General features: G+C 44.6%; 1 protein-coding gene across 3 annotated transcripts; it reads left to right on the top strand.

Annotated features, from left to right (window-relative positions):
* Positions 1-34: 34 nt before the first annotated feature.
* LOC146990734 (semaphorin-5B-like) lies at positions 35-25,613 on the top strand. 3 transcript variants are annotated; one of them, XM_085798644.1, is made up of 23 exons: positions 35-136; positions 5,262-5,320; positions 11,589-11,788; positions 14,238-14,337; positions 14,440-14,485; positions 14,988-15,050; positions 15,151-15,249; positions 15,350-15,563; positions 16,196-16,481; positions 16,569-16,704; positions 17,837-18,044; positions 18,145-18,352; positions 19,021-19,138; positions 19,239-19,423; positions 19,866-20,009; positions 20,113-20,260; positions 20,844-21,069; positions 21,826-22,047; positions 22,299-22,469; positions 23,680-23,829; positions 23,937-23,972; positions 24,986-25,197; positions 25,283-25,613. In XM_085798644.1, the coding sequence occupies exons 3-23, from the start codon at positions 11,623-11,625 to the stop codon at positions 25,442-25,444; spliced, it is 3,300 nt and encodes a 1,099-aa protein (XP_085654770.1). In that variant the 5' UTR covers positions 35-136; positions 5,262-5,320; positions 11,589-11,622; the 3' UTR covers positions 25,445-25,613. The 3 variants fall into 3 exon arrangements, with proteins under 3 accessions (XP_085654770.1, XP_085654778.1, XP_085654786.1); XM_085798652.1 differs by lacking the exon at positions 35-136 and having other exon boundaries at positions 5,306-5,320; positions 11,586-11,788; XM_085798660.1 differs by lacking the exons at positions 35-136; positions 5,262-5,320 and adding an exon at positions 10,409-10,427.
* Positions 25,614-26,717: the final 1,104 nt, after the last annotated feature.

The raw sequence follows: 26,717 nt of genomic DNA, 5'->3' as shown, positions 1-26,717 counted from the left end.
TGAAGCTGTGATGTGCAGCCGCTCACAAGGCTGCAGCGGCTCAGACCTCCGGACCTCCGTGGATCCGCATCACCTCCGTGTCTGAGACCAGACCGCGTGAACCAGCGCTGATCGCACCATGGTCTTCAAGTGAAAGGTAAGAAACATTGATTCAGTTGCATTAACGTGAACTGCTAAAAGCCACTTATTATCGTTTTTTGTTGTTTTTCCATTAGCGTTTAAAGATTAAACACCGGTCAAAAAGGAAAGTTTTTTTTTATTATTATGCCTGAAAATAAAATAAAAAAAACACTTTATTAATCGGCTTTATAACATAATATTTACTGAGTGGATGTGACATTTATTTAAGGAGAGGAAAACGCTGCACACACATGTTTTAATCCACAGAGTTCCTGTTTCTCTAAAGAAATAATGCGTTCATCAGCTCGCAGTATCAAAAAAAGTGTGAAGGAATGTCGGTGACAGTGCTTAACAAAACTTCGGATGCAGCCCACATTGTGTTGTGTTCATGGTTGGCTGCTGCATAACAATCGTTACATGGCTTCTGCTCCTTTTAGTCAATGTGCTCAGACGAGCTGCGGCCACTGTTGTGGTTTCACTGATCCCTCATTAGCTTTTAGAAATAATCTGTGGCTGATGATTCCTGAGCTTTGTTGCAGGCTTTTGTGGTAGAGGAGGTGAAATGAACAGAAAACTCAACTCAAAAGATGTCAAAACTCCAATTTCTTGCCTGATTGTGAGAATGAAATATTTACTGACATAAAAAAAAAAGTTGAGAAACTCCAATTCCTACTAAATGTGATTATTGAGTGGCTATTTGGGCCAAGGCCTCAATATATCTCATTGACATCCCTCTTCTCAAATCTCAAAAAACAGTTTTTTAAATTCCAGTATCTGCTGAGCTCTATTATAAAATATAATATAGTGAAGAGCTATCATGCAGGAAATAACAGAGGTATTTATTGTTATTTAATAGTCAAAAGTGTTTTAAATTGGTCTGGTTCTGCTAAGCCTCTTCTGCTACCTACAAGGTTTCACTGCTGCTGATAAATTACCTCTAAATGGAAGTGGCGTTAAATCATTAAGTTGGACGCCTGGATGTGTTACCCACAGACCTCCACAGTTTCACATGAGGTCAGGCTGAAGTGGAAAAGGAGAGAAAGATGGATGAGGAAAGAGAGAGAGAGAGTCTGGTGCTGAGGGGGCTGATGGACAGGCGGTGGGGTGTGTTAGGGTTTTCTCCTCTCACACAGCCTCAGACGCCACAGAGGACGCTCTGATGGTGTGTGTGTGTGTGTGTGTGTTCAACCCTTATTGATGCAGAAAAAGTTGTTTAAACTTAAAATGTTTTTCACGGAAAACTCAGCAGAAAGCCGCAGTCCTCCGATGAGCATCTCACCTGCGAGACCGTGTTTGTGCTTCAGTTCAAGGTTTCAAACCAGCAACCCTTGGCGGCCGCAAAACACCTATAGGTCGTTGATCAAGAAATAGCTCAAAGTCTATAACTGCTGTAAAGAACCACAATTTGATTTTTGCATTTCTATTTCCACATAAGTAAATAAACAAGTTATGGAGGGTAAATATGACGAGTTTAGAGCTGCAGAATCAGAATATAGATTTGTTTTTCACCTTGATGCTGCTAAGCACTTTCCATATATTTAGCATATTTCTCATAACTTTTCATATTAAAGGGATAGTTCAACATTTTGTCAGATTGGCCCATTGCCATAATCCCTATAGTTTTAGGAGTAGGTTCCCTACCTTTAAATGTCGGTGCAAGCTGCTCAGAGCTATACGCTACGGAGGCTAATGGGATTTCTTGGTTTCCCTCATAAAACTCATCAAATACACAATCCAGCAACTCCAAAACGCTCTGGTGGACAAGTTGTGACCTGCACATTCACCACGCTATGAGATAATAATGGAACATTACGAGTTGTTTTCGAGGTAAATTCAGAGACTGCTTGATGAAAAACTGCCCCCGACAGGAACGCGCATCAGCGGTTTTGCATGAATTTGCCTCTAAAACAACTCTGTCTGGTAACATTCTGTTATTATCTCATAGCGTGGTGAATGTGCAGGTCACAACTTGTCCACCAGAGCATTTTGGAGTTGTTGGATTGTGTATTTGATAAGTTTGATGAGGGAAACCAAGAAATCCCATCAGCTTCCATAGCATAGCTCTGAGCAGCTCACGGCTCTGCTCCGCCGTTCTAAAAACAGCTTGCACCAACAGTTAAAGGTAACGAACCTACTGCTAAAGGGATTATGGCAATGGGTCAATTTGACAAAATGTTGAACTATCCCTTTAACATATTTCCTTGAAAATCAGTGTTTAACCTTGAGTCTCCATCACTGGGCATCTCAACTCTGTTTTTACTTGTGTGTGTGTGTGTGTGTGTGTGTGTAGCTTTATTGCTCCAGTAGAAAGGTAAACCTCAGCGACTGCAGGGGTTTTTCAAAAAATCAACACAGCCCGGCTTGTTGGAAACGGCGCGAGCTGGATGTTTTTGAAGTATTAAAAGTCAATATTTCTTTGTGACACACACACTCCTTTACACAGTGGTGCGCTATGTGCTGGACAAGGCCTCCATTGAGGGCTGGGAGGCGGGGTGGGGGGGGTGGCTTGCGGGGTGGAGGGTCGGCTGCTGGTTTTGGGGGTTAAGAGTTGTTGGGTTACCACTGTTGGCCTCCTTTGCAGCTGGTTTTGGATTAATGGAAGTGACTGGGGATTAATTGGCAATCTGTTGTGGACATTATACCATAATTCCACCATATTTCAGTAGCCTACTGTGATTGTGGCGTCTGCACTTCCTCTGTTTTAGTGTTTTCAGCTCATTGTTGTGTTGTCATAGTTAGTACCTCTGCTGTGATCAGCTTCATTGCCACACACAGCAGGCAGCTGTAACTGTGTGTTACCTGCCCCGCCTCCCAAACAGCAGCAGTCAGACAGGTAAGCTAAAGAGCCAGATGTTTCCCGCAGTCATATGGGATGAATTCATGTGGCCAGATGTTGTTGTTGCTGTGTGAATAAAACAGCTTGTGAGGTGGAAGCAACAACAACAGGTTGTGCTTTTACGAAGATGCTGGAGCTCAAACAAAACACTGCCTGTGAATAATACAAGGTGATATAGAAGTTACTATCACATCCACTCCTTTTTCGTTGACAGCTGAAGTCCACTGTCCTCTGTGGTGTTAGCAGCCGGCCATCTTTCACCGCTTTTTCCTCCGCTCTCCCCTGCGCCTGTAATCCTTCAGCCTCAGCGGTGACAGAAGGGCTGTAAAAACAGAGCCAGAGGAGGTCATCCTGAAGTTTGCACAGGAGCCGAGCCATTCATCCTCTCAGGGGGGTTCGGTGCTCGGCTGTGGTGAGGCTGAGGGCTGAGGGGCTGAGAGAGATGAATCTCCCGCTCTGTAACGGTTGGGGATGAGGGCCGGGGAAAGTTATTTGTCTCTTCCGCTCGGCTGGGCGCACAGGAAGCTAAACGAGCCTGTCGTTTCTCCGGGGATGTGATTAATTGGTGCTATTAATTTCCGAATGAGAGGTCACCCCTTTGTCTTATCAGATTGGCAGCCACTTCTACAGCCATGCCTGACTGGTGGCTCTGTCAACAGGCACAGACCTGTCGTACTTCTTGCTTGTTGTTGATACGGACAAGAGCTGGGCCGGTCGATTTGACGCTGACTGAATCTACACAAACCTTGTTTATCAGAAAACTATTTATTTAGCGTCAGATTTCACCAGACAGTTTCTAAAACAGAAGAGAAGAATGAGTCCGGTACAAAAGGCAGAAATGGGGAGAAAACTAATTTGATTCTAAGTCTGAAGACTAATTGTTAGTTGCTATAACATCTTCCAAATGGAAATTTAATTAACTAGTGGAGTTAGGGATATTTTATTTAGGATTTTAATTGATTCTAAAAGGTTAAAACACTTCAGGCATTTCTGCCCTGTTGTTAATTTGGATGTCTAATGTTGATAATCTGTTAACAGAGGTAAAGACTGTAGTATTTCTGCTTCTACCCTCTGTGAATGTTGCGTTCAGGGCCAACGCACAACCTCAGAAAAAGAGAATATCACAAATGTATCACAAACCAAACCAAATAAACCTCTCAAGAATGAGAAGAGGAACGTGTTTGAGTGGTCGGAGATAAGGGAGGGAATCAAATATGATTCAGTTCTGTGTAATAAAGACGACCTGAGTGAGTGAACTGTGTTGACTCAGCTGTGTGGTGGCGGTTGTTAAATGTTCATTTAATGCAGCTGAATGTAGAAACAGAAAGATGCTGCCGTTGCACAAAATCTCTCCACACAGCAGCTTTAATGTCGTTGCATTGGACAGAATCTGTGTAATATCACTGATGACATGTAGCCTACCAGCTACTTTGAGTATTTTTTTGCAAAAGCCATGTGTGTGTGTATTTTCTACTCCCTGTCAGTGGTGGTTGTGATTCTGGAGGCCAGGCTGGTTTTGCTTTGTTCAGGCAAACAAACTGTTTGTCTGAGCTAATGGTGTTTTTCTGTTGACTCTGTCCCCTGGTTCATTTACACACCGATGATGCTGCAGCTGCGCTCGACACAGAGGCTTTAGTTTTATTTCCAGGAAAAGATTTGAAGATTTAAAAATGTACCCTCAGAACAACTGAGCAACTTATGGCGTCTGTGTAAGGAAGGACACACACACACGTTCTCATCCTCGCTGCATCTTCGACGTTCCTCCTCCTTCTCCACCTGTTGATCAGTGGGGAAGTCGACTCAGTTTATCCTGAAGTAGTTTTCCTGCTTGGCTGAACTTTATTTATTACCAGACATTTGTGTGTGTGTGTGTGTGTGTACCTGTGCTCACCAGGAGGCAGCAGCCGTATGCAAATGACGCTCTCCTCAATCAGCCACCGACTTGAGTGTTTTGCACCGGTTCTGGTTCGGTGCGTTAAGTCACAGGGTCGAATTTAAACCTGTTGACAAGTGATGTGCAAGAAAGAAATAGGGTGTAAAAACATCACAGTGTTACTAAAAGTGAATCTTGCAGGCAACACACACACACACACACACACTGAGGGCAAACACCCACAATTCCATTCAGAGTTAACAGTTTGCTCTGCACAAACAGGAATGCTTTGCTCCCCCCTCTCCCTTTCCCTCCCATCTCTCTGCACACTCTGGTCAGCGTGCCACTGTGTGTCGATGTGTAACAAGTTCTTTCTTTCCTGTTATTCGTCCCCCTCTCTCTCTCTTTCTCTCTCTTCCTCACCATGTGAAGCGTGGGGATCCGTGCCGCTCGTCCGTCTCTCGCAGCAGCTTTTTGGTGATGGTGAATGAGTAAGTTTATCTCCCTGCGTGTGTGAGTGTGTCAGCATGCGGAGCTCGGTTGTTTCAGTGCAATTACTTATTCTTTTGTGTTGTCCTGCCTGTTTTTTCTTTTTCTTTTTGTGTGTGTGTGTCCTCCTGTTCCCTCAGCCTGTTTTTCTACCCGTCGCTCCCTTCTTTAACAATGTATAACGTGACCCTCTCACCTTCCTCCCTCCTCCTTCTCCTCCTCCTCCCATCCTCAGTGTGTATCACTCTGTGTGTGTACGTGTTGCATGGATAGACATGTGTTCACAGCGACTCTGGTGAGGGAGGGGTTCAGGTAATGTGTGCTGTGGTGGATATTTTCCTTTGTCCTCTCTGAGGCATTAGCGCTGACATTAAATTGGCAAAGAGAGGCAGACTTGAGACAGAAGGAAAGACTCCCAACCTTCAATCAATAACCACTGTCTGGGTTCTTGAATTACAACTGAATGTGCGCATATTAATTAATTTATTATCTTTTTTGTTCCCCCTTTTTTTTCCTTTTCAGTCTGATCACTCAATAGATAAGCAATTATCTTTTTGTGAAGCAGGGACATGTCATACTGACTGAGTGTGTCTCTGCCTCGTGCTCTTCAGATACTGATGAATATTTTGGACCTGAAGAGGCTGCATGGTACCTGAACATTTCTATGTAAAAAAACCTCTTGATTAGAAACTTGATTAGTTTTTTTTAATAGATTTTTTTAAATAGAATGAGCCATTAGTCATTACTGGGAAGTTAATTGTCACATGTCTGGACTCGGAGACGCTTGTCCATGGTGGACGAGTTAAAGCACTAAGACTTGTATGTACACTTTTCTAAGGCCATGCATATTAATGCAATAGAGATGTAATGGTGATTAAAAGTAAGAAGATCTCAGGCTCTTAAACAGAAACACACAGGACTCATCATACTGAGCTAATGGAAAAATAAGTGTATTATGCTTTCCTGACAATATATTATATTTATAGCAGCGTTGCACCGGTCACCTGAGAACAACAGGTGGTTGCACTGTGCTGTGTGTGTTTTTTGGTGTGTTTTTTTGCATGTGGATGATGGATCATCAGCGTAGTTTGTTGATGTAGTCAGCATCTCTTACCACAAAGATTATAATTAAAATGAAGTTCAGATTGAGAACATCTGCAGTATTGATTCACTGTCAACTTAATACTAATACTAATGTTTGTTGGCCTCTCTTTTATGAAACAATTAGCTCCGTAGCTGCTAAATGCTCAGTTGGATTCATCAGATTCTTGCAGGTTGTTGTTAAAAATGGCTTCTTTTCATTTGACCTATTTCCCATTTGAATTTATGGATAAACATGGTGGAGAACGGGGCGGGCCGGCCACTCATTGTCCTTCATGGCTACTGGGTAGATTTCCATCACTGAGGATTTGGGATAGTGATGGAGACAGGGAGTAATTAAGAGAATGCAGAGGGTGTGAGTTTGGTTATGCACCCTATGTGTGTGTGTGTGTCGTTTATTTCAGAGAGTAAAAGAAATGGAGAGAAGGACGGAGGGAGGCAGAGAGGAGCGAGGGGAGATAGAGAAGAGAGGGATCAGTGCAGCTGTGTGCCTCTTTAGGATTCCTGCTCTCTACCTCCTCTCGCCGGGGCCAAACCGGCATCATTAGGTTTGGCAAATTACCCGAGCGGCCATTGTGGCGCAGCCATGGCACGTTAGTGTGTCTTTTTAACTGTGGCTAAACTCAGTCTATTCACTTGTAAAAGAGAGCGGCCATTGGCAGATAGTTGGCAGGTCGCACAGAGAGGCCATTCACCCCGGTAGGAAGGAGCTGGGAATACTGCCTCGGAAATGGTCCTCCCTGAATATTTTGATGGAGAGACTCTGGATGCCCTCTCAGTGTCCGTTTGCTCCAACTCACAAATCTCCATGAACTGACTCCATTGGTGTGTAGTGCTACCTGCTGCAGGAGAAACTTTAAAAAAGAAAGGGAGTTCCCTTTTAATAGCAGGTGTTTTGTGTCGTGAGTCTTTGTTTTATCTGAGGAGGAATGTGGAATCCCATGTTTTTGGGTTTAGGGAGGTGTAGGGGGGGGTTACTGTTTCTTTTAATGATATTTGGATGAGGTCCAAGTACTCGGATGAAGAGAACTGAGACAAGAGGCAGACATACAAGGGTCAGACGCTGCACTCTCTTCTTTTATTTCCCATGCCACGCAGGAACAAATTACAGGGCCTCTGGATGAAGAAATAATTGCTCGTAATGAATTTCCCCGTCATATATCACCAGGAAAGAGGATTTGTCTGGATGCTCATTTTGTAGCCTGTGTAAGTGCTATTAAGCATTTCCAAGGTGCATCTTTTGACAACCTATAATTCCCTCTAATAGCTGTTTTGTAAGCTATGACTGATGAGGTCTTACTCACCCTGACAGAGAAAGAACAAATACAGTGGCAGTGTCAGAGCGGCTGCCCCGTTCTCTGCTCTCCTCATTCATATATAAGCCATGGAGGTGTCCAAGTGACATGGGGGGGGTTATGGTTTCTGAAAAGGCTGAAATGTCCTACTCCTTCAGTTTGTCTCGAGACAAAACCAAGAGTGCTTGAATAGTGTTGCTTTAATTTTGTATGCACGCTTTAAAAGCTTGAGATTCCCTCGATGTAGCAGTAGAGGAGGTTGTGACACATTGTTAGACTGTAAAAAAAAAAAAAAAAAAAAAGTTGCAATATCTCCAAGAAGAGCAGATTAGTCACTGTCAAAAAACAAAACAGCCTGTCCGTTCAAACACATCTCCACCAGCGGTGAAGGTGAAACTCTGGAGGCTGCAGCAAACTCTCTTGAGATAAGCCAGGACATCGAGAAAGAAACATCCCACAGTTCTTTATAAAACAAATGAGCCTCTGTTGAACTGGGCCACCAGACTCTGTAGACAAGTAAACAGGAGCCACTGACTTAAAGAGCTGCTGTCTATTATAGGATTGATTTGCATGAACTCCTGACCTGAGAGAGCTGCCTGGTCCAGTAAATCAGTCAGGATAAAAATCATCTTATAGCAGATTTTTAACATTGCAATGTATTCTTAGCCCCTTGTTTTCTGTAAATCATTAATTTCCCACAGATAGTAATAACTTTGCCCCCAAAAAACACTAATTTTAGCACTTTATGAATACTCCAGTCTGTTCACCACACAGGGAACTCCTATGTGTATTTTCAAGCCTCCAGAAAGTGCAACAAATCAGGTGTTAGTGCTAAATGTCACTCTATAGGTAAACAGTCTATATAAGGGCATATGTGTGAAAGGAGCTGAGCAGGGAGCAGTTTGGACTAGTTGAAGTCGAAGTGATGGAGAACAGACTCCTCTCTGAAGTTAGTGGTGTGTTTAATGACTTTCTGATCAGTTGAGCTCTTGTTTGTGGACGGGATTCAGCAGCAGATCTGTTGTGGCTGTGCCTCTGTGCATCACTGATTATCTGCTGTCTTTATCCAAGCATTCAGCAGCACGTAGGTACTTTATTTAATTCAGCCCCGTCTCATCAGGCCGCCGTACGCTGTGGTATTTATGCAAACATTTCCAAAGCTATTCTTCTACAGTACTGTAATGGGTTTGTGATTACAGGCAAGAGCACATCCTGATTAATTAGATGTACAGTGTCAGGAGAGAGAAAATCATCATCTCATTTGTGAGCGAGTGAAACTTTCAGCGTTTTGGAATAGCTGCTATTTCAAAATAAAAGTTTTACTTTAGGAAGAGTTGTTTTTCAGGTCGGAGCTCTGAGAGTGTCTGAGCTTTTAGCAGACACATTAAGAAGTCTGTTCTTTTCCCTGAGTGAGTAGGGGGTGGTATTTGTCAGAAGGAAACACACACACACAGAGACACACACAGTGAATAATCCAGAGCAGACAGAGCAGTGATGTGAACACCTGTCGTATCTCAGTGTGTTGACACAGTGAGTCGGTGTCTTAGACTTAAAGCTCAGTAGCTCAGATGTTAACATCTTGGCCATGTTCCTCTATGTGTGTGTGTGTGTGTGTGTGTGTGTGTGTGTGTGTGTGTGTGTGTAAGTCACATGTTTCCTCCGTGTTCCTGTGGTTTTCCTCCCACAGTCCAAACACACACACACACACAGGTCACATGAATCCGAGGCTGTGTATTTCTAATCTCTTCACAGGTTGTTGAGTCTTTATGGTGTTTTTCCAACCCGGGCAGCTACTTGGATGGATTCATGTTCTGGCACGGCTTCAGGAAAAACACTAAAACCTACGTACCTTTCCCCCAAATCTAAAATATTTGACACTCTGTTTACTTCAATGCGACATCGACTAAGGATCCAATCGCTTGAATCACATTTAAAAGCGTTGAGTTGTCACTTTATGTTAGGAAACAAATTAATTCCACTGAAAATGAATCACTGAAATCGCTAATTAAGCAGAGATACAAAAACATTTAGCATGTTTCGCTACTTTTTTCTTTATTTTTTCAACCTTTTTGATTGATATTCAGTCAGAGGAATCACTGACATCATCAGGATTATTATCTGGAATCAAATAAATAACTGCAGCTCATCCATCCAGTATCTGTTGTAGTGAAGTGTTGGGCCGAGCCGTCGTCCTCTGTTGAACCCTGCCTCAAGCATGGCTAAAAATAATCAATGGATTAATCAGTAATTAAAACAATTACAGGCTGCAGCACCACTACAGCCCCTCAGAGGAACACGCGCTTCTCCGACAAGCCGTTAATTTGCCAAGAAGGAAGAAACAACCGACGCAAGCTTTCGAGGTCTCAGCAGAAAAAAGAAAGCAGGAGACGTTTAATGTGTTAAAACAACACCCTGCAGCCTTCGTTTCTTATTGTAACACTTATGAATGGAGGAAAGGGGCAAAGGGCGAGGTGTGCTGCTTGTTTGGAGGACTAAGCAGATAATTTCTGAGAGAATCTACATTTCCTACTGCCCCTGAAGTATCTTGACTGACATCTGCTGCTAACCCCCTCCCTCCACCCTCCCTCCCCTCATTGTACCCAGCAGACAGATCCCAGGCCGGGAGGAGGCACGGCCGCAGAACAAAAAGTGAGGCCAGCGGTGGAGGCTCTGTTCCCGCCGCTTCATTAAGCAGCAATGTCCAACCCAGCAGGTCGAAAAAACCTCTGCCTCCTCCTGGGGAACAGCAGACACACATTCACCATTTTGCAGAGCACGTCGCCAAGGAAAGTGGGGGCTGCCATGAAGGAATAAAAAAAAAAAACAATCTGCTCAACTGTAGTGGAGAATAACTTGACAAATGTGTCATTTTGAACTCTTTTATCTCAAATGTATAAACTTTCTCTCAGCTGACAGTTTAAATTCTTCAATCTCCTGAAGCTTTATTATAAAAAGTGTGCACATTTCCCGCTTCCTGTTCCTCAGCTCTTTTCTCTCTCTCTCTAAAATGAGTTTTCTTTACACCTAGAAACACCTCATGCACCTGGATGTCCATTTGTTCTCAAGTGCTGTATTTTGAGTCATTTGACATCGGCTGCTCAGATTGCTGTCTGGCCGCTCGGCCGCCGCTCCTTCGTCTCCATGAACCAGTAAAGAAAACAAAAAAAAAAACATGGAGACAGGGAATGAAGTGGGTGAAGGAGCGGTGTCACTTTCTGAGGATATTTGGATCTTCTTCTTCTTGACAGGACTTTTTCAGGTGAAGGAAACAAAACAAATCGCTTGACTCAAACGTTCATTTTCTTCTCTTTGGGTTCAGCCAAAGACCCCACTCAGATATCGGCGCTCTGACTCCGTGTAGCACAGCTAGTGTTTTAGGTTAATTATTCATCTGTGCATGAATAAAAAACAGCGCGGCTGAGTCCAAGCTCCCCCAGCTAATTTCTTGAATGGACCACGGCTGTAATCCTCTGCATATGGTCGTCCTCGCCAGATAATCATCCTTGAGCAGATTTTGATGTTCATTAATGGATTTTGATGTTGACACAAAGACCCTTCATGTGGCTCTCAGTTCAAAGTTCACACCCCCTGCTCTGGCCCCGGGCCCAGTCTGCTCTCTGAATGGCTCTCCTCAGTCATGAAGAGCTCCCTTGATGGCACCCTCGGTTTTGAGAGGCGGCGTTTGACAGATTTGGCGGCTCTCTGGGCTTTTGAGGCGGGGGGGGGGGGGATAAGCTGTGACCGAGTCCCGCTGACACTGAGGGGCAGGACAGCGGCAGGTGGACGTGGGGGGACAGAGGGGGGTTTAGATATTAGTTTATAGATGTTGGCGTTTGATTTTCACTGATCACGACTGTCTCTTCTGTTTCAGCAGGTGTTTCCCGAGGACCTGGTAGAAGACTGGAGCTATGTTTCCGTCAGGGTGGGGGGCGCGGGCCCTCTCCCCCTGTGGCCTGGTGCTGCTCCTCTGTTGTTGGTCTGTTTGTCTGTCGCAGCAGCAGCAGCAGCAGCAGCAGCCTCTCATCAAACCTGCAGACTGCAGCAGAAAGGAGCATCCTGTCGTCTCCTACCAAGGTGAGGATGTCGTTAAGTTTCACAGCCGCCCATCCATCAGTAATCCATCCAGTAAACAACAAGTCAAACATCTCCATCCAAAGAGATTCACCTTGCTTTGTGTACACTTTTCAAAGTTGGGACCGTATAACGATGCTTTGTGTTGTCGCAGGAGCAGCGATGATAAGTTATCAGCATCACTTACATTCTACACAGACAAACTGACTGCACTGACTTTTATTTTGCTGCTCCACAGGCTGATTTATTTATTTACTATTACACCCACTGGTAATAATCACCGACGTAGTGATAGGTCCATGTAATTTTTATTTTATTCATTTAAAGGTTTAAGGATCAGGGACATTGCACATTAATAAAAACATTTTAACAAATGTAAACATGCCAGAATTAGCCAAAAGGCTTTTTTGCATCTGTTGTCCCTGGACTGATGTTAAAAGTCACCCTAAAAGAAAAAGAAAAAGAAAAAATTTTGGATTATCAACATACAAATAATACATTCAATTGAAAGATCAGTCACAATGTCATCAGATGCACTTTACAAAAACGAGTGCTAATTCTGAACAGCCCCCACGACAGAACAAAGATGCAGAAACTGAGCAAAAAACGCCAGAATCCAGAGGTGTAGTCGTCCAGATGTTTCAAATTATGACACTATAATGTGATGGAATCTGGACTGAACGCGCTCCGATCACGACAGATGATCCAGATAACCTAAAAGGGAAACCTGTGGATTCAGTCACACAGTCCTATATCCATATTTCACAGTTTTTGTCCCCTAATCCCGAGTCTCCATCTCTGATTCTGTGTTTTTAACCTTGCGAGGGTCCAAAAGCGACGTATTATGGTGAAGTAATTTCCCGTGCTGAGTCACGAGCTCATACGTGGACGCTCTGTGTTTGTCTGCTTAGCCGCAGCTCATTATGTCCATGGGAAAATGCACCAACACAATTTTGATTTAATAGGTCACTCTGAAAATCACTGTTGCTGCTCGACTGATGGTTTGTGTTTATGTGGAGCTGAAGCCAGACAGCTGTAATAGTTCTAACCCTTTTGTTTGCGTTTTTCAAACCTGTTGCTGAATATGTTAAAGCCGAACAAGTGAGGTTTGGCTTTAACATAGAGATCAAAAAACATCTGGCTGTGCTAAAAGCTCCCACGTGGATTCATTTTGTGTCAGATTTTAACTTTAACACCCAAGTTTTGATACATGAACTTTACATATTTCATATTTTGAGAGTTGTGTCTGCTGCCTTGGCCTCATTAAGTGTTCTTCTTCAGCTGTCGAACGCCTGTGAAACGGCCTTTGATGATATTATTTTGACTGGATGTCAGTTTCCATTCAGCTCAAAGTGCTCGTCTGGCAGACTGTGCTGTTTTTGTTGTGGGTACATTTGCCCCCCTTCCCACTCCCACTCCCACTCCCTCAAACAGGAGGAACCAGAGTTCATTCTGGTGAAGGCTCTGAATGATTGTCAAAAGGATTAATTTGTTGCACTTTATGCGGTTTGTTCGCACCATCCAGAGCTCATATAAAAATGCCAAAGTGGCTTATTTAATGTCTGGTTCTGTGCAGCCGTCCAGGCTTTAAATCAGTGTCATTTCATGTCATTTATAATCACAATAGACTTTGACACAAAGCCACAAAGTGCTGCACAATGTAGAAAAAAGAGTGGATTACTTCAGTGGTAAAGGCGAATAACTCTCTGCTATTAATCAAATATCACTTACTATTGTTCAATTTATTTGTTTTATAGTTTCAAGTGTTTTGAAATGTCTCAGTTTGAAGAAATTGAATAGATCTTAATCTAGGCTATAAACCATTTTGCAAAGAAGCACAAGTGTGTGAAGAAATGTCATTATAAAAAACATATGTCATGTTTTTTATATGTGCAGATAGAAAACTAAAATCTTCTCAAGTTGTTATTTATGAAGAGTTGAAGCGAGCTCAGCTAATCTGCATCATCAGGACTGTGTGGGTGTGATCTGATCAGACGTGACAGACAGCTGTCATCACATATTTAAATACTGTCAAGCTCACACAACATGAATGACCAGCGGAGCAGGAAACTGTGTGTTTATGTAGAAGATCTTAAAAAACGACAGAAAATGAGCAGCTGCGCCCCCAAGCCTCTGAGACCAACAGCTGAAGCAGTGAAGCAGGTGACATGTGATGAAGAAGAGCGATTCCCACGCACAGACTGGAGAACTTATTACTTCTCCCCTTTTTTCCCTCCCTCTTTCTTTTCATCTTTCCGATTTGCTCCTTGTCTTTTTCCTCTTCCCGTCCATCATCCTGCTCCTCCCACTTCTTTATCCCCTCTCTGTCGTTTCCTCTCTCCTCTCATCAATCTTACCTCTCCTCTTCATTGTTCGTCTTTCATCGTGCTCTTCACCTCTTTGTCTCGTCTTTCCGCCACCACTCCTCCTCCTCCTCCTCCTACCGCTGCAGCGTTGCGGCCGTGGGTGTCCGAGTTCTCCCGTCCAGGCGTGAAGGATTTCTCCCAGCTGGCCCTGGACCTGAGCAGGAACCAGCTCGTTGTGGGAGCGAGGTAAGAGTCTGCTCAACGCTACAAAAAACGAAACCACCTGAACGCATCAAGAATCAAGTTCTCCTGTTTCATCTACTGTGAAATGTTTTTTTTTTTTTTCAGAAACTTTATCTTCAGACTGAGTTTGGGCAACGCCTCCCTCATACAGGTAACACCGGCTTATGATAGACTGAGACAGAATTAGTCTAATGCATTAAAAATTATAGTAGAGGTTATATAGAAGAAATAGGTTATTTGGATTTTAAATTAAGCTATTTATTAGCATTCAAAGCTTTTATTCTCTATCTCCCATAGATTGTTAATGAAAATAGTAGCCTACTTTTACAATGGATATGGAGGAAATGACAATTTTTGGAGCCTACATAATTGTTCAGGAGAGAGAGAGCTTTACAATGATACCATGGGTCAGACAACAGGCACAGCTCAGTACAGTATGTCACAGTAGCTGTTAACTTTTGGTGAATTTAGGAGAAATCTACTGACACAAGAGACAAAATGAGGAAAAATAAAAACCTTAATGTGGATTTTTCTGAAAGAATACATGTTAAGGAGGAAAAATAGCCCAAAATCTCAAAATAGATCAGTGAATGAAAAAACTGTGTTTTTGCCTGTTAGTGTATCGCCTTAAAAGTTCATTTTTCCATCCCCAGGCGACAGAGTGGGCTCCTGATGAAGAGACAAGGCGCTCGTGTCAGAGCAAAGGCAAATCTGAGGTATTGTACTATAGAGCCGTGTGTCACACAACAGTAATACTGAGGTGTTTTCAGTAATGACAGATGCAGTAACACTGGGTTGTGGTGCGTTTGTGTGTAGGAGGAATGTCAGAACTACATCCGGGTTTTGTTGATCAGTGGGCAGACGCTCTTCACATGTGGGACCAACGCGTTCACCCCCGTCTGTATAACCAGGCAGGTTGGTACAACAGTTTGTTATCAGATAATCAATTATTAGATCATAGATTAGATAAGAATAGATTCTGATACAACCTCATCATCTTCTCCCCCTCCGTCAGATCAATAACACCAGTCAGGTGTTGGACACGGTGAACGGCGTGGCCCGGTGTCCCTACGACCCGCGCCACAACTCCACCGCCATGGTGACAGAGAAGGGCGAGCTGTACGCCGCCACGGTCATCGACTTCTCGGGACGCGACCCGGTCATCTACAGGAGCCTGGGGAACATGCCGCCACTGCGCAGCGCCCAGTACAACTCCAAGTGGCTGAATGGTAAACACACACACACACACAGAGCGCCACACAGATTTGTCAGGGTTCTTACAGATCCTTAAAAAGTCTTAAAAGGCATTGAATTCATTAATCTAAAAACAAGGCCTTAATTGGCATTAAAATGTCTTAAATCAATTTTTCAAAAGTCTTAAAAATGTTAACACTTGGTAAGTGGTATTTTATGGTTGTAATTAGTCTCAAATCTCTAAATAATTGTTAACATTCCAACATAGAGAAGTTAGTGGCGGCCGTCAACGCTAAATTTCTAACCGCCACCAGCTCCCGAGTCAGTGTTTTTTTTTTTTTTCTGGACTTTTTATGCATTTATTTTGAAAGGACAGCTGGAAAGAGACACAATCCAATGTTCATGTAGCAGTCACTTTACCTTGGATCACATAGGAAAGTGGGTAAAATTGTCCCTAACCCTATGTAATTGATGTGGTGTGTTTTTTTTTCTTTTTTCTGCATTTGTGTTTATTATGAAGTTGGTCTTAAATTTAATTTCAAGTGGCTTTAAAAAAGTCTTAAAAAGTCTTAAATGTAACTTGGCTTAAGCTGTAGGAACTCTGTTTGTCTTTTGGGTGAAAATTAAATTCAAATCTTCTTTTTTTTTTTCTCTCTCGTCTCCCCAGAGCCTCATTTCGTCTCTGTGTACGAGATCGGCCGGTTCGCCTACTTCTTCCTGAGAGAAACGGCGGTAGAGAACGACTGCGGGAAGATGGTGTTCTCCCGCGTGGCCCGGGTCTGCAAGAACGACATGGGAGGTCGTTTCCTCCTGGAGGACACGTGGACCACCTTCATGAAGGCCCGGCTCAACTGCTCCCGCTCGGGCGAAATCCCCTTCTACTACAACGAGCTGCAGAGCACCTTCTACCTGCCGGAGCAGGACCTGATCTACGGCATCTTCACCACCAACGTGTGAGTTTATAAGTCACTTCTTCTTCCTTGTTTCCTTTCACACTGAATTGCAGCGATCTGACCGTGATTACACCCCCACTCCCTCAGGAACAGCATATCAGCCTCGGCCGTCTGCGCCTTCAATCTGAGCTCCATCACCCAGGCGTTCAACGGACCCTTCCGTTACCAGGAGAACCCCCGCACCGCCTGGCTCTCCACCCCAAACCCCATACCCAATTTCCAGGTAATTCATATTTACACAGAGAAAACACAACACACACACACATGCTGGATCGGAGCCTGTTTTTCCTCTCAGATAATGAAACTGCGCCATCCTTCCACAATTTCGCAGCCTTCCCTCCGAGGCTTATAGAGGTTTCAAAAGCACTGAAGCCCATTTCATCTCCGAGCACGGCATAAAAATCCCAACTCACCTCCATCAAACACACATCCAGCAATAAGTGCCTGGACAGTTTCCAACACGTATACAAAAAATGCTCTCCGAACCGAGCTGCAGGGCCGGTTTAAATTATATAATTCCTTCATTTCATATGCAATAGTTTGGGTATTTTTAATTCCAGATTTGCATTTGTTTAGCATTTACTTACATCATCATCAGTAACGGGGCCTCTGCAGCGCAAACTGCAAAACAAATGCCTCCGGTGTGTTTATAGCGATATTTGAATTATGTACTCATCAACTGTGTGTGACCGGCATCGCAAACATTTTTTATTTTGTTTTATACATCACCTTAAAGGGATAGTTCAACATTTTGGCAATTGGCCCATTGCCATAATCCCTATAGTCATAGCAGTAGGTTTGTTACCTTTAATTGTCGGTGCAAGTTATTTTTAGAACAGCGGAGCAGAGCCGCGAGTTGCTCAGAGCTACGCTACAGAGGCTAATGGGATTTCTTGGTTTCCCTCATCAAACTCATCAAATACACAATCCAACAACTCCAAAACGCTCTGGTGGACAAGTTGTGACCTGCACATTCACCACGCTATGAGATAATAACACAACGTTACGAGACAGAGTTGTTTTAGAGGTAAATGCCTCTGCCAAGACTGCTTGCGGTTTTGCATGAATTTGCCTCATAGCGTGGTGAATGTGCAGGTCACAACTTGTCCACCAGAGCGTTTTGGAGTTGTTGGATTGTTTGATGAGTTTGATGAGGGAAACCAAGAAATCCCATTAGCCTCCATAGCGTAGCTTTGAGCAGCTCACGGCTCTGCTCTGCTGTTCTAAAAACAGCTTGCACCGACAATTAAAGGTAACGAACCTACTGCTATGACTATAGGGATTATGGCAATAGGCCAATTTGCCAAAATGTTGAACCATCCCTTTAATACCTCACACTGAACCTGATCCTGCAGTGTGGGACGCTGGAGGAGGGCGGCCCCGGCGGGAACCTGACGGAGCGCAGCCTCCAGGACGCCCAGCGACTCTTCCTGATGAACGACGTGGTCCAGCCGCTGACCGTCAACCCTCTGCTCACCCAGGACAACCTGCGCTTCTCCAAGCTGGTGGTGGACATCGTGCAGGGCCGGGACGCCCTCTTCCACGTCATGTACATCGGCACCGGTGAGCAGGAGGAGGAGGAGGACGGAGCTGTGGCTGGGCTGAAACATACGAGTTATATTTCCTATATTTACAGAACTTTTCTCCCTCTCTGTCTCGTCAGAATACGGCACCGTCCTGAAAGCTCTCTCCACAACCAATAAAAGCCTTCATGGCTGCTACCTGGAGGAGCTCAGGGTCCTCCCTGAAGGACAGATCGGCCCAATCAAGAGCCTTAAAATCCTCCAGAGTGACAGGTCCTTGTTTGTGGGGCTTGATGACAGATTGGTGAAGATCCCATTAGAGCGATGCTCCAGCTATCCGACTGAACGGTACAGCTCTTTTAGTTGTTTAGAGAAGAGATATATAAGAGTAAAAACTTGATACAAAGCATGTGCAAATCCACAATCTGCAACCGAGTTACACTTCAGCTCTGTGAGTCTGCTCTGTATCTGCTGCTGTTGGTGAGTGTGCAGATTTATGAACTCGACTCAAAACACTTAAAAAGATTTATTAACCCTCTGCCGTTAAAGAGACAAACACACGTGGGCGTCCAAGTCTGGAAGCGCACGCACAGTAAACGCTGACAAAGATGATTATGTTAAGAGCCCATTTTATTTTCCCTGTGAAGAAACTGCTTTTGAACCGCCAGTCCATATTTTTGGCAAACCTCGGAGCAGACATTACATAAGTGGGCCGCTAATGAATTTGTTCACTGTAAATGCTCCACTAAAATATGCTGACAGTCTGACAAAACGCTGTGTGATGTACAGCAGTTTCTCTGTGTTCGCCCTCCTACTTGAAACGCACCAGCAGAGAAAACATTATTCTAGACAATCCTGCTGATTTTAAACTGTCTGAAAAGTGCAGACGGCCGGAAGTTCTTGACGTCACTTTGTGTCAGCAGTTCACAGCAGACGGGAGATTGTGTCAGGCAGGGAGTCTGGCTAAATCTGCAGCTTTGACGAATCACTGACTGGCTTTTCTGATCTCGCATTAGTTACTGCATGGAGGCTCGGGACCCGTACTGTGGCTGGGATCACAAGCAGAAGCGCTGCACCACCATCGAGGAGAGCTCCAACATGAACCAGTGGACGCAAAACATCACAGAGTGCCCAGTAAGACACATAACGTCCCATAATAAAAAAAAAAAAAGAATGAGAAATCAGATTTAGGACATATTGTGACTGTGTTTCCCTCTAAAAATCTCCACCAAAGATGAGGAACCTAACCCAGGATGGTGGTTTCGGCCCTTGGGCGCCATGGCAGCCCTGTAACCACGATGACGGCGAGGGCTCCGTCAGCAGCTGTGCGTGTCGTTCCCGCTCGTGTGACGGACCAGCGGCGAGATGTGGTGGGGTCCAGTGCAAGGGCCCCACCATCCAGGTGGCAAACTGCTCCAGGTACAGTACAGTACTGTGCAAAAGTGCAAGGCAAATGCAGGGGGGAAAAAATACTGTAAAGAAAGAATGATACCTTCAGGGAGGCGTCTGATTGGCCCACAGCCAGTGTCAATAAGAAATACACTCTAATATTTTGTTGGACCGCCTTTAGCTTTGATTTTGTGGCATCGTTTTAATAAGGTTCTGCAATGTTACAACATTTATTTCCGTCCAAAGTTGGATTTATTCCCAATGGGGTTCAGGTCTGGACTCTGTGGTCACGTTGGACCACATTTCTTCCTTGAAGATGATGGTTCCCCACTCTCCTTCCAGTTTTTAATAATGCGTTGGACAGCTCTTAACCCAGTTTTTGTCTCAGCAATCTCCTTAGATATTTTATTTGCTTGATTCAAGTGCAGGTCAGATAATAATATTTATTTTTCCTCTGCGTCCTGCTCCTCAGGAACGGAGGCTGGACTCCCTGGTCATCGTGGGGTCAGTGCAGCAGCACTTGTGGCATTGGATTCGAGGTGAGGCAGCGGTCCTGCAACAACCCCTCTCCTCGCCACGGCGGTCGGATCTGCGTCGGCCAGGGTCGGGAAGAGAGGTTAGAAACACCGTCGATAATTGTTAAGATTTCAAATATCACCACCACTTTGAATAGAAGTGACATCAGTGTCCGAGTCTGAGCGAGGTCTTTGTGTTTCCAGGCTGTGCAACGAGAAGAAGCCGTGTCCTCTGCCCGTGCTGTGGACGACGTGGAGCTCCTGGACTCACTGCAGCGCTGAGTGTGGAGGCGGCGTCCACTCCAGGACCAGAACCTGTGAGAACGGAAACACTTGTCCCGGATGTGCCACGGTAATACAACGACAGTAAAGATGTTTAGAATAAAGATATGAATTCAAGGTTCAAAGTAGGGATGTCACAATTACATGTTTTCACAATTAATCACGGTGATAACGCCACAATTAATCGTAAAGATTCCTAAAATACCATCACTTTCCCAAAAAGATTATGTTGGGACCATATAGGCAGATGAGTGCCAAATAAAACCTGTCAGATGAAGCCAACATCAAACCTAAATAAAAACCTACACTACACTGTCCTCTCTCATGTTTCCCCCCAGTCAGAGACCTGGGTGTGTATTTATGAAACCCTGATTAATCTGTTCTGTAAGGGGTGACTATGAAGCATCATTGTATGTCTTCAGCTGGATGCAGCCTTGTTTAATTCGTCGCATTCAGCCACAGTAATTAGCTGCATAATTAACTCCGTCCAAGAAAAACTGCACTATTTGCACAGTTTAGCAGAATCTATTAATGCAGCAACGTGTCCCTGCAGGATGTTAATGAATTACTGGAAAACACAGCATGCATGGTTTTTGGGAGATAAAGCAAACATGCTTTAGTTTTCATCCTTCATCCACCACTGTGTCTTCCAGGAGTATAAAGTCTGCAACCTGGAGGCGTGTCCTGAAGTGCGCCGCAACACCCCCTGGACCCCCTGGATGCCAGTCAACGTCAGCCACGACGGCTCACGGCAGGAGCAGAGGTTCAGGTACACCTGCCGGGCGCTGCTCCCCGACCCCCAGCAGCTGCAGCTGGGCAAGAAGAAGATGGAGACCCGGTTCTGTCCCAACGACGGCTCTGGAGCCTGTCAGACCGACTGTAAGCCCCGACACACACCTCCTCCTGCTTCCTGCCGATCACAAGTGCTGCCACGTTTTTGGAGCACAGCTGCTACAGATGTTAGCAGATGTCACCTGAACCCGAGGGAAACTTTATTCTCTTTTATTTTTGTGCAGTGGCTTAAAACAGATTTAGAGCAAAACAAAACCTGCTCCAGCTAATATACTCTGTGTGTAAAACTGCATCTGCCTGGGTTTTACACTGTGCTGCTGTGGCAGCTGGTTTCCAATCAGTGGATTGATTAAACATCAGTGAACCATTATGAGGAGGCAGATGTCCACTTCCTCCACTCCTCGGAGACAGACAGGTGTTTTCTCTTTGTGGACTCTCAATTATTTCAGAGCATAAAAATAGGATTTTGATATAAAAACGGTGTGGCTGCTCTCAACCTCTTGCAAACACAGAAAAAAAACCCCAGAATGAAATATTTGTGCTGGCCTCGTTTAAAACGCTTCAGGAACTACTCCTGATTCAAATGTAAATAATTTGTGATTGTGGTCGTTTATGTGTGTGTGGGCGTACGGGGGGAAATCTAGTTCATTTTTTCAACGTGACCCACATTACAACACACTAATCAATGTTTCATGACAACGGTGTCTGTCTGCTGAGTTTGGCAGTAAAAAGATGGAAGTTCTCAGATTCTTATTTGAACTCAAAAAGCGTTCATATTATTTATCATTCTTTTATTTATAACAGTTTTAGTTTCTAATAAAGCGGTTAAAATGTGTTTTTCAGCTCTGGTTGAAGACTTGGTGAAGACCAGCGGCCGAACTCTGTCCCCGCCCCAAGGTGCTCGCTGGGGATCCTGGGAAACGTGGTCCAGCTGTTCGCAGCAGTGTTCCAGAGGTTTCCGAACCCGGAAGCGTAGCTGCTCCACAGCAGAGGGCAGGACCAACCCCAACGCCTGCGTGGGGTCTCCTGTGGAGTATCAGGACTGCAACACTCAGCCTTGTCCAGGTAACTGCACAGTTTTGCTGTTTTAAAGGGATAGTTCAACATTTTGGCAAATTGGCCCATTGCCATAATCCCTATAGTCATAGCAGTAGGTTTGTTGTCGTTGCAAGCTATTTTTAGAACGGCGGAGCAGAGCCGCAAGCTGCTCAGAGCTACGCTACGGAATGGGATTTCTTGAACTATCCCTTTAAGTTGCAAAAGCAGAACATGTAAATGGATAAAGTTTATTGTGTGTGTGTGTGTGTGTGTGGCAGTGAGAGGGGCCTGGTCGTGCTGGTCCTCCTGGTCTCAGTGCTCATCCAGCTGTGGGGGTGGACACTATCAGAGGACTCGGACGTGCAGCAACCCACCGCCTGCTAATGGAGGAGACATCTGTATCGGCCTGCACACGGAGGAGGCACTCTGCAACACACACGCATGTGAAGGTATAAAGTCACACAGAGATGTTGGAGGAAATTTCCTCATATATAAACGTGGTCCTTTTTAAAACAAAAAACAAAAAAAAATGTCATGGCTTTTGCTTTCTGTGCTTATTTTAAGTGTCTTTTTTTTTTAGTTTAAGCAGGTTTTCTGCCATACAGAGTGTGTCTTCATTTGTCATAATTATAACACCATGAATACTCTCCATAGAGTCACCCAGTCACCTCGATTAAATAATGATGTTTGTATGGCTGCTGATGGGAAATCTTCTCCACACAGCAAGTGGTGAATCAATATTTGGGTCGAGAAGGCAAACAACATGGATGCTGGAGCTTATCCCAGCATGCATTGGCTGAAAGTCAGAAAGGACTGACAAAATAGCCTCAGATTTTTACAACTGATCCAGAGATGGACGGATGCAACCGTTGTTCGGCCTCCAGACACATGGGAAGCAAATTGGTGTAATCAACTTCCCATCCATTTCACACTGTTGTGCAGCACACAAAGTAACTCCAGTAGGAACACAAAGGAGGCCGAGCTCTGGCTGCTGATCGATGATCCCCACTGCACTGCAGCCAACGTTCAACATTTGTTACCCGTGCACAACGGTTCCTCCGGTCACTGCCTCTTCCTGTCGGTGACCGTTTGACTTTGTTTGCCGGCCGCTGTTTGAATGCACAGTGAAGGAGAACGACAAGACAGCCCCTCTCTTTCAGTCTTTTTGGAGGTGGCCAATATGCAGAACTCCTGCTGCTGCCCCTGAGTCATCCCCCTGAACAGCCAGACGTGGGCCAGGTCTTGTTACATAATCCAATTAACCTCTGAATAAATACCTTTTTAGGGCTTTCTTTTGAAGCGGAGGTATTTAATATAGGCTGGCAATGATATGCTGACACTTCGTCTGCACTGCAGGATGTGTACAGAGAAGATAAGGACGCGGAAACACATCTCAAAATATGATGCATTGAAAATAATCTGCCTCAGTCGACATTCAGTGCATCTTATTTTTATCAGTATGTAAATGTTTCTGCCTCAGCCAAGACATTTCTATGCACTTTTTTAATTCATATGCAGAATTTAAAAAAAAACACATATTTAAACACAAGTCGATAATTGTGATTCTTGTGATTCCTCGTCTCCGTGGATGGAAAGCCAGCCTTTATTGTCGTACCTTTCATTACAGTGAAGTCTGTCCTCTTTTCTGTGTGCGGTCAGGTTGGGGGGAGTGGACAGAGTGGGGGGACTGCGACGACGAGGGGCTGCAGCATCGCACTCGTCGCTGTGGTGAGGACCAGGACACCGAGGCCAGTCCCTGCCAGGGAAACCTCACCCAGTCCAGGCCGTGTCAGCCCCACGAGGTGCCAGGTAGGAGGGAGCGAAGCGCCGACCTGTTGCAAATTAACAGATGATTGAATATGAGATTAAAGATTTAAGATTTCATTCCCCCTCTCTCTCTTTCTCTTTTTCTCCAGTCATTTTACCTGGACAGGAAGACCAGACCTGTGGAAGTAAGTCTCCCCTGCTACTGATGTATTTTTTCCTCAGTCTCTGATCATGTTGCAACACCTAGTGATTGTTCCAAGGTTACACAGTTATTGGCTTTTTTTTTCTTTTTCTTTTTTACCTGTGCACCACACAGTCGGTAGCATATTGACTTTTGTTTGAGGCTTCGGCCCCATGTGGTGTGGGACAGACCAAAGTGTGGAATCATCACTGGCCCTGTGTTAAAGTTCCACTGCAGCCGGATAAACATCATCTTTCAGCGTGACGACTTTGTTTCCTGCCACTTGTCCCCCGACTTGATGTTTCTGTTAACCTCTGAAAGTTCACGGTTACCTGATGATGAATCTTTTATTCTTTGTTTAAAGGGATAGTTCAAAATTTTGGCAAATTGGCCCATTGCCATAATCCCTATAGTTTTAGGAGTAGGTTTGTTACCTTTAATTGTCTGTGCAAGCTATTTTTAGAACGGCGGAGCAGAGCCGCGAGCTGCTCAGAGCTACGCTACGGAGGCTCATGGGATTTCTTGGTTTCCCTCATCAAATATACAATCCAACAACTCCAAAACGCTCTGGACAAGTTGTGACCTGCACATTCACCACACATGAGACAATAACAGAACATTACCAGAGTTGTTTTAGAGGTAAATTTAGAAACTGCTTGCTGAAAAACTGCCCCTGACAGGAACGCGCATCAGCGGTTTTGCATGAATTTACCTCGAAAACAACTCTGTCTGGTAACGTTCAGTTATTATCTCACAGTGTGGTGAATGTGCAGGTCACAACTTGTCCACCAGAGCGTTGTGGAGTTGTTAGATTGTGTATTTAATGAGTTTGATGAGGGAAACCAAGAAATCCCATTAGCCTCCGTAGCGTAGCTCTGAGCAGCTCACGGCTCTGCTCCGCCGTTCTAAAAACATCTTGCACCAACAATTAAAGGTAATGAACCTACTGCTAAGACTATAGGGATTATTATCCCTTTAAGAATTGAAGAGTTATAACTTCTGTGCTTCCTCCTCCAGCCTTCACCTTGTTCCAGCTGGTCGCCGTGGGTCTGGCTAGTTTCTTTGCGGCGGCGTTACTGTCGGCGATGGCCTACTCCTACTGCCACCACCTGAACCGGCCGTCGGCGGAGTCGGCCGTCATCCACCCCAGCACGCCCAACCACCTCACCTACAACAAGCAGGGCAACACGGCGCCAAAGAACGAGAAGTACATCCCCATGGAGTTTAAGGTAGCTTTGTCGCTCCGATCGTGACGCTTCACTCTCTTGACAGTTTTGCTGACAGTCTGCCCAAACTTTGCCTCTACTTTTATAGACGTTAAACAAGAACAATCTCCACGTGAACGACGAGACGTGCAACCACTTCTCCTCCCCTCTGCCCTCCAGCAACATGTTCACCACCACCTACTACCCAACCAGCCTGAGCAAGTACGACTTCCACCCGGACACCCCCTGCAGGACCTACATGCACAGCTGAGAGGAGGTCAAGCTCACACACCACCATCACCACCACGACACCAAGCCCAAGGGTTTCACAACACGCACACACCGAGATTGTCATTGGTTATCTGTCAAGAGAGCCTTCAACGCCAAAATTTCTCCAGTACAGAGCAGTTTCACCTTTTTCAATTTGGTCACAACCACAGGTGTTAAAGGGATAGTAGCATTTTTTTAAAGTGGGGTTGTATGATCTACAAATAGCCCCTAAGTACTTTAATTGCAGTAGCAGACTCTCTATGCTCCTCCTGTTAGCAACGCCAGCCCATAGCCCTGCCCAGAGATTTACAACATACAGTGTTGTGAACAGACCCAAAGAAACAGCCTTTTTTCGTGGCCTAAAAGAGGTTTTACCTGAAAAAAATACACAGTTCCATTGTTCATTATAATATATTTTTTTCCAGCCCCTCAAAGTGCAGGAAAAACGCTGTTTTTATTTGGACTGGAAAAAATTATATTATAGCGAACAATGGAACTGTGTATTTTTTTTCACGTAAAACCTCTTTTAGGCTGCGAAAATAGGCCGTTTCTTTGGGTCTGTTCACAACAATGTATGCTGTAAATCTCTGGGCAGGGCTATGGGCTGGCGTTGCTAACGGGAGGAGTGCAGAGAGTCTTCTACTGCAATTAAAGTACTTAGGGGCTATTTGTAGATCATACAACCCCACTTTAAAAAAATGCTACTATCCCTTTAAGAGGCAGGTGTCACCAAGCAGCAGCTAAATTATTCACAGTTTACAGGTTTTACTACATTATGTGCAGAGGTGCACAGTGTACAGATCATTCATGAATGAAAGAAATTTTAACATTTTGGGAAACAGACTTATTTTTAAAATGTTAAATTTGGATGAAGACCACAGATGCCAACACCTCTAATGCTCCTAGCTCACTGCATCCCACTGCAGCTTCACACTTTCCACACAGACACACGACTGATTTCACGTTTTCTTTTCGCTCTCAAAATAAGCAAAATCACCCAAAACGATGAAGTATTCCTTTTTAAGGGCTTTGCATACGTACCAACATCCTGCTACCGCCGCCCCTTTCCTGCCTCGAGGAGGAACTGTGTTTTCACCTACAACTGACAGAGACCTCCTCTCTCTCCCTCCACCCACCCTGAGGTGCTCCACTTGTGCTCAGGGTCGTGTGAAAGCAGGGGTCGCACCCCGAGGTCCACGGTTCAGCTAAAACTTTAGACACTGTACGTACCTGGATCTCACTGGACTGAGAAGAGACTCCGCTCCTATGTATTT

Source organism: Trachurus japonicus, chromosome 2 (genome assembly GCF_045865225.1).
Source record: "Trachurus japonicus isolate A0001 chromosome 2, Traja_1.0".
Lineage (NCBI taxonomy): Eukaryota > Metazoa > Chordata > Actinopteri > Carangiformes > Carangidae > Trachurus > Trachurus japonicus.
Note: the sequence above shows the minus strand (reverse complement) of the source record. Positions and strands in the feature narration are given on the sequence as shown.

What these genes read in the sequence shown, in the direction of transcription:
- LOC146990734 (XM_085798644.1), top strand. Translation starts at nt 11,623, where the DNA reads ATGTTTCCGTCAGGGTGGGGGGCGCGGGCCCTCTCCCCCTGTGGCCTG. An exon ending in AAAACATCACAGAGTGCCCA is followed by an intron (nt 19,139 to 19,238) that starts GTAAGACACATA and finishes TCTCCACCAAAG; the next exon opens with ATGAGGAACCTAACCCAGGA. An exon ending in TCAGCCCCACGAGGTGCCAG is followed by an intron (nt 23,830 to 23,936) that starts GTAGGAGGGAGC and finishes CTTTTTCTCCAG; the next exon opens with TCATTTTACCTGGACAGGAA.